General features: G+C 41.1%; 1 protein-coding gene across 1 annotated transcript in view; it reads left to right on the forward strand.

Annotated features, from left to right (window-relative positions):
* slc2a9l2 (solute carrier family 2 member 9, like 2) overlaps positions 1–12,070 on the forward strand; it is a 492,038-nt gene that overhangs the window by 16,351 nt on the left and 463,617 nt on the right. Inside the window, exons 2-3 of the mRNA XM_041191251.1 lie at positions 3,178–3,269; positions 10,083–10,181. Of these exons, the coding sequence (XP_041047185.1) occupies positions 3,198–3,269; positions 10,083–10,181 (171 nt within the window). The 5' untranslated portion in view covers positions 3,178–3,197. The remainder of the gene's footprint in view (positions 1–3,177; positions 3,270–10,082; positions 10,182–12,070) is intronic.

Below are 12,070 nucleotides of genomic sequence, written 5' to 3' on the forward strand. Positions count from 1 at the left end.
TTCTCTGCTGCCTGTCATTTCAATTGTTTCATTTCCTTTGCTCATTCAAATTCAAGCTTCTTCATTTCAAACTGAAGTCACACTACCTCCAGCTGTGACTCACTAGTGTCAGTCAGGAAACACTTCTAACTTCAAATGCTGTGCTGGCAAGTCAAATATATCAGCTTTCCGAGCTCCAGCAAATATCCCCAAATTTAGCTTATCTGTCAACTTTGTTAACTTATCCTTGGATATTTTTTATAACCCAATCAGAGTTATATATTCTACTTCTAGGCAAGCTATAGCAATTTCCAAAGCCATCTTGCAGTCTCACCACTTATAAAAATATCTCACCAACTCCTGAATTCAAAGTGCTTCTCGTACTTGTAACCTTAAGATTCATCAATTCCAAACCAATCAAGGAATTACAAATATTATCCTGCCAAGACCCCCCCCCCCCAATTGTTCTGACACAGCAGTTGGTAAAGGCTGAGTTGTTTGCATCCCAGAGGGAGACTTTAGACAAATGTCATAACCTATATTTTCAATTGGTATGTTAGAGGTGCAGCTTTGAATTCAGAAATGAAACCACCAAGCCTCCAGAGGTATTTTATGTAAATTAAATTAAACATTTATTAATTTAACAAGAAATTAAACACATACACATGTCTACAAATTACTACCATAATAACTATTAAACAAATCCCCAAATTAAACACTCCCAGATAATTCTTTACCAAGGCAACAACAACCCATAGGCTTTAAACAGACACCAGACAAAGCACATTTGATCTTACAAATTCAAAATGAGGCTTCTTTCAATTTGTTTCCTTTGCAGGCACTGTTGTAGGTCTTACAGGCTGCTTAGATCTTACATGCCTCTGACTTGCACATACAAACTCCTCCTGTTATACCTAGCCTTCCCTTTGAATGAAATTCTCATTGTATCATTAGGTCTTTGAACTCCACCTCTTCTAACAATAAAATCTCTTTCTTAGCATCAATTTTATTAGTAATATATAGCTTGGTGTCTCCTAGCTAGGTGCAAGATTTTACTCCCTTCTTTTGAATGGTTTATTTGTCAAATGCAGATGTACTCTTTACCCTCTAGTCTTACTTTTATCTAAGTAACATCTCAAAATACTATACACCAAAGCACACAGACTAGCTGGCTTTAATCCACACATGCATGCGTGCACACACACACACACACACACACACACAAACGCATACACACACACGCATAAACACACACACAAAAAAAACATATACACACACACACACGCATACACACACACACATACACACACACACATACACACACACACACACAGACAAAAACGTATACACACACACACACACACCCTACTACAAGTCCAATTTAAAAATAATTTCCAATAACATTAATACATTAATATCTTCATGACAGGTAACATTTGGTGAGACTTGGTTTGGTAACAGTTGAAGTGACATGCCAACCCAAATAGGTTTCATTGTTGGTAAGAAGGAATATCCATGCCTTTGAATGTTAGTTATAAAATACCCATTCGTATAGGGAGTGTGAGATATTTATATTTATTTTTTGAGGAGTTAGCATAATCTAATCCTGTTATAATTAAGCATATATGTATTGTATTAATGTTATTTATTGTTCAATAACATAATTTGGCAGTTAAGCCGAAACAAAGTTCAGTGTTGTAATACTGTCACTCCTTCTCTGCAAAGGCAGTGGTCAGCTGAAGCAAAGTGAGAAAAGCTTGAAATTCGTGCAGGACTCAGCTAGATCTTCTTCTCCTTCTTGTTGTGTTGCTACACCTTTTCTTGCCACTGTTACATAGGACCTTTCTTGTGAATCGAAAACCTTCAGATTTTCTGGGCTGCATGGCTTTGGTAGTAGAAGTGTTTCATCATTTGGGATACCTCTGCAGAGTCACAGTCAATAGACTTTGTATGGTTGTCTCCCCACTTCTGCATAAAGAGCCTTGCAGTGACCAACACCAGCCCTGAGGCAATTGAGACACAGCTAAGTAGATCATGTTTTGCTGGTTCCTGGTGGGAGGTTTTCCTCAGGATCATTAGGCTACTTGTGTTCCTTCATCAGTAGATGCCTTGACCAATCAGAAGGTGACTACTCCCATTACTGGGAATATCCACATCCTTGGTGTTTTGAAGGGCCCAGCAGTAAGGTGTGTTCAGTAAGCATTTTGGGGTAACAACTGAAAAGGAGATCTTGTTCCAAGAGACTGCAGATATCAGCAATGTCCTGTTGTGAAAACCTGAGCCCCTTGAGACTCAGGAAATGCTGAGCCATGTCGAGAGAGTTGCTCCTCTGAGTGTATGCCTTGTTTTGGGGGTATGACCTTCTTCCAGCTGGATCTCTGTGTCCATTCTGTTGTCCTGTGGAGCAGCATGTGGCTGGTGCTGCTGCTACTGGTGTTGCTCCAGCTGCTGCTTGGTGTTGCTGCCCCTCCTGCTCTTTATCAGAGGTAGAAAATGGAGCTGCATAAGTTGCTCCTATGTTATGGCGAAGGCTGACAGCAGAGAAATGCAGCTGAAGATGAGTGAAGCACTGGACAGTTGAAGTGACTTCAAAGAAGCTTTCAAGCAATGAAAACAATCTCTGAGAAGGAGTGCAATGCGCACCAGACACTCATCTGGCCATGGCTGCAGCTGTTCAGTTTCACTGGACAAAGGCTTTCCAGCCAGTCAGTTTCACTGAAGAAGTACTCCCTGCTGTGCCTTCACCTGGTTGCCCCTGGTGAGTTTCTGACAGCTCAGGAAATAGGTTCCCTGCCTGTTAAGGTCAGAATGCAGGGTTAAAGAAACACTTAATTACCTGTTTGAATAATCCAATTACCTCCCTAACAGTTCCATGGAGGGGTTCCCCACTTGTATTTAATCTGCCCCCTCCCTGCTGAAACCCAGAGGAAGGCAGAATAATTTCGGAATCCCAGCCTGATGTCAGTTTTTGGGGATTTTACTCCCCACATGCACCCAAACCTGTCTCCTTTTGCCCTTAAAAACTTTTATGTTTTTAGCATGAGTGCAGAAAGGAAAAGAGATATAGAAAACATATTAAAATATATTTTATGAAGAAGGAGGTGGCTTGGTAAAGAAATACACATAAGTGTAGATGTTTTTGTGAATTTAACATTCACTGTGTATTAATATGGTGTCATAATTTCCTTTTCTTTCTAGAAACACAGCAGTCCTGTACAATGCAGACCAATGACGGGGACGTAAATAATTGCATCGAAATAAGGACTGTGGATAATATGAAAACAAAGCAAGTTAGTTTCAGTTTTTCCCCTTCATTTTTAATTTGGTGAACTTCCTCAGTACTGCCGTGAAGTACCAGCCTAGATTTTTGTGCTCAAATCTCTGGAGTAGGACTTGAACTCACAATCTTCCTACTCAGAGGTGAGAATGCGACCAACTAAATCACGCTGACGTGACAAGGATGACCTCTATTTTTGGACTTCACACAAGCAGAAATATTTTATCTATGTGAGCCATGTCAAACCCTTTCATAAGCTTAAAGACACCTATCGGGTCACCCCTCAGCCTTCTCTTTTCTAGAGAAAAAAGCGTCAGGCTGTTCAGCCTTTCCCAAAAAATATATCCTCTCGGTTCTGGTATCATCTTTATGAATTCTTTTTTGAACTTTTTCCAGTCCTAGTGTGGTCTAACCAAGATTCTAGATAATGCTTAAAGTAACTGCTTTTCAGTCCCCTCCTTCCAGAAGTGAACCCCAATGTTTTGTTTGCTTTTTTCTATTGCAGTGATTCATACCTGCACCTCCAGATTCCTTTGGCTCTCCATCTCCATTTAGACTCTTGTTATTCAAGCAGTATGTGGCCTCCTTACTCTTCCTTCCAAAATGCTATGTTACAATTAACTACAATGAAATTCATTTGCTAATTTATTGTTCATTTTGCATGTTTATTAGTGTCTATCATTTTTCTGTCATTCTTCCTCACTATGAACTGTGCCCTCAATTTTGTGCCTCCTGCAAATTTGGAAATTGTACTTCCTGATTCCCAAGTCTAATTTGTTTATACATGTGGTTAACAACAGTGTTCCCATCTCTGTTCCCTGTGGAATATCACTTCCCACCTTTTGCCAGTCTGAGTAGCTAACCTTAACCTCTACTCTCTGTTTTCTCTTTTGTAGCCAGCTACCTATCCATTCTGCTAGTTGTCCCTCGACTCCACATGCTCTGACCTTAGTCATGAGTCTACTAAGTCATAGAGTCATAGAGGTCTACAGCACAGAAAAAGGCCCTTCGGCCCATCAAGTCTGCACCGGTCAAATAAGTACCTAACTATTCTAATCCCATTTTCCAGCACTAGGCCCATAGCCTTGTATACCATGGCATTGCAAGTGCAAATCCGAATACTTCTTAAATGTTATGAGGGTTTCTGCCTCAACCACCCTTTCAGGCAGTGACTTCCAGATTCCCACCACCCTCTGGGTGAAAATGTTCTTCCTCACATCCCCTCTAAACCTCCTGCCCCTTACCTTAAATCTATGCTCCCTGGTTATTGATCACTCCACCAAGGGGAAAAGTTCCTTCCTGTCTGCCCTATCTATGCCCCTGATAATTTTATACACCTCAATCATGTTCCCCCTCAATCTCCTCTGCTCCAGGGAAAATAACCCCAGTCTATCCAATCTCTCCTCATAACTAAAACTCTCCAGCCCAGGCAGCATCCTGGTAAATCTCCTCTGCACTCTCTCTAGTGCAATCACATCCTTCCTATAATCCTTCCAGAACTGCACAAAATACTCTAGTCGTAGCCTAACCAGCACGTTATAAAGTTCCAGCATAATCTCCCTGCTCTTATATTCTATGCCTCGGCTAATAAAGTCAAGTATCCCATATGCCTTCTTAACCACCTTATCTACCTGTTCCGCTACCTTAAGGGACCAGTGGACATGTACACCAAGGTCCCTCTGATCCTCAGAACTTCCCAAGGTCCTACCGTTCATTGTGTACTCCCATGCCTTGTTTGTCCTGTCCAAGTGCATCACCTCACACTTATCTGGATTAAATTCCATTTGCCACTGATCAGCCCATCTGACCAGTCCATCTATATCCTCCTGTAATCTAAGGCTAGCCTCCTCACTAGTTACCACCCCACTAGTTTTCATGTCATCTGCGACCTTACTGATCAACCCTCCTACATTCAAGTCTAACTCATTTATATATACCACAAACAGCAAGGGACCCAACACCAATCCCTGTGGAACCCCACTGGACACAGGCATCCAGTCATAAAAACAACCCTTGACCATCACTCTCTGCTTCCTGCCACTCAGCCAATTCTGGATCCAATTTGCCAAATTGCCTTGGAACCCATAGGCTCTTACTTTCATTATCAGTCTCCCATGCGGGACCTTATCAAAAGCCTTGCTGAAGTCCAAGTAGGCTTCATCAAATGCATTGCCCTCATCTACACACCTGGTCACCTCTTCAGAAAATTCAATGAAATTGGTCAGACATGACCTACCCTCAACAAAACCATGCTGACTGTTCCTTGATTAATCCCTGCCTCTCTAAGTGTAGATTAATTCTGTCCTTCAGAATTGCTTCCAATAGTTTTCTCACCACTGAGGTTATACTGACTGGCCTGCAGTTCCCTGGTTTATCCCTTCCTCCCTTCTTGAATAACAGTACCACATTGGCTGTCCTCCAGTCCTCTGGACCTCTCCTATGGCCAGAGAGGTGTTGAAAATTATTGTCAGCGTGCCTGCTACCTCTTCCTTTGCCTCACTCAACAGCCTGGGATACATTTCATCTGGGCCTGGAGATTTATCTACTTTTAAGCCTGCCAGACTGCTTAGAACCTCCTCCCTTTCTATGCTAATTTTTAAAATTATATCACAATCTTTCTGTCTGATTTCCATACCCACGTCGTCCCTCTCACTTGTGAACACTGACACAAAGTACTAATTTAGAACCCTACCTATGCCTTTGGCTCCACACACAAATTACCACTATGGTCCTTAATGGGCCCTACTCTTTCCCTAATTATCCTCTTACTCTTAATGTACTTGTAAAATAACTTTGGATTTTTCTTTATTTTACCAGCCAATGTTTTTTCATGCCCTCTTTTTGCTCTCCTAATTTCCTTTTTAAGTTCCCTCCTACACATCCTAAACTCCTCTAGGGCTTCTGCTGTTTTGAGCCCTCATTATCTGCCATAAGCCTCCCTTTTGCTCCTTATCCCTCGACATCCAGGGTTCCCTGGATTTGTTCCAACTGGAATATGTTGGCCCTATACTCTCTATATTTCCTTCTTGAATGAGTCCTACTGCTCTGATGCAGATTTACCTTAAAGTAGCTGCTCCCAGTCCACTCTGGCCAAATCATATCTGACCTTATTAAAATCAGCCTTCTCCCAATTTAGAACCCTGATTTCGGGCCCATCCTTGTACTTTTCCATAACAACCTTGAATCTAACGGAGTTATGATCACCATCTGCAAAATGTTCCCCCAAAGATACCTCTACCACTTGCCTGGCTTCATTCCCTAAAATTAAGTCCAGGACCACCCCCTCTCTTATAAGACTTTCTATAAACTGGCTTAAAAAGCTTTCCTGGATGCATTTTAAGAATTCCGCTCCCTCTGAACCTATCACACTGTGATTAACGCAGTTAATGTTGGGGAAGTTGAAATCCCCCACTATTACTACCTTATTATTTTTACACTTCTCTGAAATTTGCCTACATATCTGCTCAACTATTTCTCCCTGACTGTTTAGGGGCCTGTAGTACGTTCCCAGCAATGTGATTGATCCTTTTTTGTTCCTGAAATATCGAGCTGCCAATCCTGCCTCTCTCAACCATGTCTCTGTGACAGCAATGACATCATACTTCCATGTGTTAATTTGTGCCCTCAACTCATCTGCCTTATTTGTCAGACTCCTTGCATTAAAATAAATACCAGCCAACCTTGCCAAACTTCCTTGTGCCTTAACTGGCCTATAATTTCTATGCCTTCCAGACTCACTTGCTCTCTCTTCTAATTTTGGCTGTGCATCTCCCCCTGCTGAATGTCCTCTCAGGATCCCATCCCCCTACCAACCTTATTGAAGATTTTTTAAAAATCCAAAAATAACACGTTGGGTGGGATTTTCCAGCCCCAACACCAGCAGGCATTGTCATGGATGGGACGGGAAAATTTGGAGAGCTGTTGACTTTTAACATTTCACATTTCACTCATCAGGACAGTTCATAAGAAATTACCAACAGTGAAAGGGAACAACAATTTATACTGTATGAGAAGAGAGTGCTGACTGGTTAGTAAGTGAACTCTGATTGGTGGAGGCATTGCCGTGGAGAATGCAGCAGGCAACAGTTAAATGCCCAGCTTTGTTCAAATTCAAACTGGGCAGGTTGACTGTGATTGTTCAAGGAATTGCCCTGGGGAATCAACCAAGGTATGATTGTTCCCCAAGTTTTTGTTTAGTTGAAAAAGGTGTAACATATGACCTGTTCCTTCTGTCTGTCTTCTCATTATCTTTGCTTTCCAGGATGATCCCGGAGTAGCACTGGCAGCTTTGGCAGTGGACAGCGAATTCCAATAGCTATTGGTGATTAATTGGTGATTAAGCCAACAGATACACTCAGGTCTTCACCATTTGGATTTGAGGGAGCAAAGATGGAAGCCATATCAGGGGAAATGACCATGGTGGGAGAGAGTAAAGACTTTTCTGGGGATAAAGGCATCAAAGTTAGTGGTGAGGGGGCGCTTGAGCAACTTCTAATGTTGTGACAAATGGAAATCCAAGGGTCAGACAGGTAAGAGTTCTAAAGTGTAGTTACAAATGACTCAGGTGAGAATGTTTACAAGAGATGAAGTGGGTTTGTAATGTGATGGTACTGTGTAGGTGGTGAGGAACATAAAGAAGTGGCCACAGGTGGCTAAATTTGTGATTGAGACTAAGGGTATGGAATGGCCTTGCTAGTTTGTGAGGGTGAGGTGTTGGCTCTGATCAGGGATGGAACTGCTCCGTATATAATAGGCAGTTACAGAAACTATTGGCCACAAATTGGAAATCTGGAAACAGTTATCAATAACTAAAACAATGCGTTAATCAAAAGCTGAACAGAAAGCAGAAATATTTCAGGCAGTTGAATATACACAATCTTGGTGTCTGGCAAAGTGCCTAATCTAGAGTTTACCATGCTAGTTCATGAAAACCAAGTTCAGTTAATTATTTGAAATTCTCTGATTTCACTCTTGACCCTTTCATGAATAATTCCAGAGGTGATCGTTTACTGCATTGATAAATCTGTCAAAGTCACCAACTTCTATTGCATCTGCTAGAAGCTCCTTATTTCTATGTGTGGATATCACCATCAATGCCTCTGCCTTAATAGTTAAGATAAGAATTTCACATTAGACTGCAATTGAAGGTATGTCAGTACTATCATTGACTATCACTTAAATTGCTGATTTTAGAAGTTTCAGTACATCGGATAAGATATTTCTCAATTAGACAAAGAAAAGCAATTGCAAGAAAAGATTGATTTAAGCTAAGGCCAAGAAACATAGAAATGAAAGGCAGGCAAATTAAGAAACTGTAAGTTGAAAGAGCACACTCATAGGGAAAACAAATGAGGCAACAGTATTTAATGGCTAAGACTGGTTAGCCTGTGGTGGGAAGAAGAATGGATGTGAAAGGGTCTATCAGATGATTTAGCACCTCAAAGCTAGCATTCTGGTTCCTGGATTTAGATTATACCCATGCTCACTTTGCCAGAATTGCAAATTTAAGATGAAGAAGTCAAAATAGAGAAAAATCAATTACAAAGATTTTTTTGGCCCAGAGTTTGCTGGAATGGAGCTTCTTGTGGCATGCCCTGTTAATTGGATATTTTCCATCACTCTTCAGCTTGAAATTTTTTTGCCTTGAGATTTGCTGTAAGTGCAGGCTGATAACAGCATGGCAAGGGAAATTGGGTATCTAGGACCTTCATGAATGATGATACCAACAGTCTATCTCCTTAACCAATGAGATTTAGAGATTGTGAAAAAACTGAGCAGCTGTGGAAAAAGGAGGGCGAGTTAGGCTGGGTGGATCACAATCAAATCACATAGAGAATAGAAGAAAAAAAAGGTTGAATTTAAATTTTGAGAAGAAAAAGAAGCTCACGCAATGCAATCTTCAAATAAAGATGCTGTAATTGGGATGGACCCTAGTCATTAGTAGTACCAAGCTCTGCCAGGAGGTGGCAACTGCCTGCTGAGCATGATCATCAAAGGCAGATGGCGGCGATGATAGGGCTTGCTGTTGCCTTGCAGAATGGGGAATGCAGGACATCGGAGAGCCAGCAGCCTCACCCAGCAGACAAAGCAAAACTGCAAATGGCCAACTGTAAGATCTCGATCCGAGACAAAAGCTCTTAGTGACAAAAAAAATTCTTCTAAAAAATAAATTACTTAATGAGTCCCTGCATTGAACCCTTCAGCTGTGTACTAATGTACTGTGTACTAGTCAGTTCGGATTTTGCAAGCTGTACTTACAAAATCACCTTCTGGCCCTCCCATGCCTGTAACAAGTTTAATGGGCAGGTAAATGGAGGCGAGGGGGTTTCGACTCCACCGCCACTCCCTCACTTTGAAAATAGCAGCATATCTGGAGGTGTTGGGGCACTGACGCACCATTCAAGGGCATTATTTTCAAAGCGTACGCGCTCCTGTTCTCTCCCCAATAGACAATTAAAAATCCCAGCCTAAGTTTGGCTGTGTTCCACCTTCACCCCCTTATTCTCGTTTTATTATTCTCTGGCTTGACCTTTTATCTTCTATACAATGACCTATCCAACAGAGGTCATACAAACTTGACAGCTATTGAGGTTTTAAAAAAATATATAGACAATATCGAGCTATGGATTCCAGGGAAAGACTGTTTGTAAGAGAATAATGTATATGGGAGGCATCTTATTCACTGAATACCAAATGTAATGTTAACCAATATACATATATGAAATAAGAAGAAGACATGTTAAAAGCCAAATGGGATCTTCCAAACAATAAAAACCTGGTAAAAAAAATGCTGAAAATGTTTAAATGGGATCTTTTATCTTCCCAGGGATTGACCTGCCACCTTGTGATTGCTTCATTGGCTGGAGCCTTTGGTTCATCATTTTTGTATGGCTATAACTTGTCGGTAGTAAATGCACCAGCAGTGGTAAGTGAATCAAAACACAAAAATAGAAGCAGGCCAAGAATCACCTCATTGCACCTTTTGTATATTCCCCTCTTCCTAATTCACCCCTCTACTACTGACAACTTTCAGCCAAATAGGTCCAAAGGTCCAGAATACCCTCCCTTAAACCCTCAGCTCCCTACCTCCCTCTTCTCCTTTAAACACTCTCCGTACACCCATCTTTTTAACCAAGCTTTTAGTCACCAACCCACACCCTGCCTCCCCCACCCTGCCCCCAATATCCCATTCTTTGGTTCAATGTCTATTTCTTACATGAAGCACTTAAGGACATTTTAAAAAATGCTACTTTAATGCAAGTAGTTTTAATGCTCTACAAATTTGAAACTATTGTATGATTTTGTACTTTGCAACTTATATACTTTTTAAATTTACACTAATATAAAGCATTGAGATTATTGATTTTACAGATGTGATATTAAATTATTTTCTCATATTGCAGAAGATTCAAAAATAACTGAAAATTTAGTTTAATAAAAATACTGTACTTTGCGTAACTTTGGCACAAGGTTGTAACATGCTGGTTGTATATTGTGATATATATCAGAGTTCAGAGTGTTAATCAGGAAAAATATTCCCTATGCCATGGATAAATGGGCTAAGCGTGCATTGCGCTGGATGCCATTTTACATTGAGTAACAGTAGCCTTATGAATTTAAAGAATATTGCTACCGTATGCCATATTGTAGAGTACAGCACAGAAGGAGGTTGTTTGGCACACTGAGTCTGTGTTGGCTCTTTTGGAGAGCAATTTGGTTAATTCCACTTCTCTGCTCTTTCCCTGTAACCTTTCAAATGTTCCTCCTTCAAATATTTATCCAATTCCCTTTTAAAAGCTACAGTTGAACAAACTGTGGAGACCTTGTGGCACATTGGGTAGAGTCCCTACCTCTGGGCTTGAGTCCCACTCCAGGACTTGATGGCCATCGAAGGTGTGCTCATAATGTGGCTAAACAGGTTGATTATCAACCTCTTAATCCTGCCAATATGTCTATGGCGGGTGGCATTTTCTTCCAGGAAAATCTAGCTATGGAAATATATGTAAGCATGCGCTTTGTCTGCTTCATATGCCACTGACAGGTGGAATTTTACGCCGGTGAGATTTTACGGTGCTGCCGAAAGTCAATGGACTTTTGAATGGCTCGCTAAATTTTACGGCCCTGCACCTGCCACGATGGGTCCGTAAAAAATTGTCCTGAATCTGTAACCACCTCTCTATCAGGCACTACATTCCAAACCTTAAAAAACTGCAGCTTAACAAGTTTTTCCTCATGCTGCCTCTGTTTCTTTGGCTAATCACTTTAAAGCTGTGCCCTTTTGTTTATTGATCCTTCAGACATTGGAAACAATCCCTCTTTATTTAGTCCATCTAACCCTCAATGATTTTAAACACCTTAGTAAATCTCCTCTTTGCCTCCTCTGCTATATGGAGAATGACTTCAGCTTTTCCAGTCTATCCACATAATGTAATCCTTTATCCCTGGAACCATTCTAGTCAATCTTTTCTGCACCTTCTCCAAAACTTTCACATCCTTCCTAAATGATGGTGCAGAATTTCTGACCTTGTTTGATTATTTGTCTGGTAAATGGTAAATATCAGGTTTCCTCCTCTTTTGTTATAGGGCGGAATATTGCTGTTGGTGTGCAGGGGGAGGGGCCTGACACGTTGATGCGTAAAATGACACGAGATGAAGTCAGGGGTGCGCCCCAATGTCATCGCGCATCATTTCGATATTCCATCCGGCGGGAGTGCAGCCGGAGTAGGCTGCTCGCCCGCTGAACTGTCAACAGCCTATTAAGGCCATTAAAAAAAAGTAATTTAACTTGTTAACAACGCTGCCTGTCCAGCCATA

Source organism: Carcharodon carcharias, chromosome 1, assembly GCF_017639515.1.
Source record: "Carcharodon carcharias isolate sCarCar2 chromosome 1, sCarCar2.pri, whole genome shotgun sequence".
Taxonomy (NCBI): domain Eukaryota; kingdom Metazoa; phylum Chordata; class Chondrichthyes; order Lamniformes; family Lamnidae; genus Carcharodon; species Carcharodon carcharias.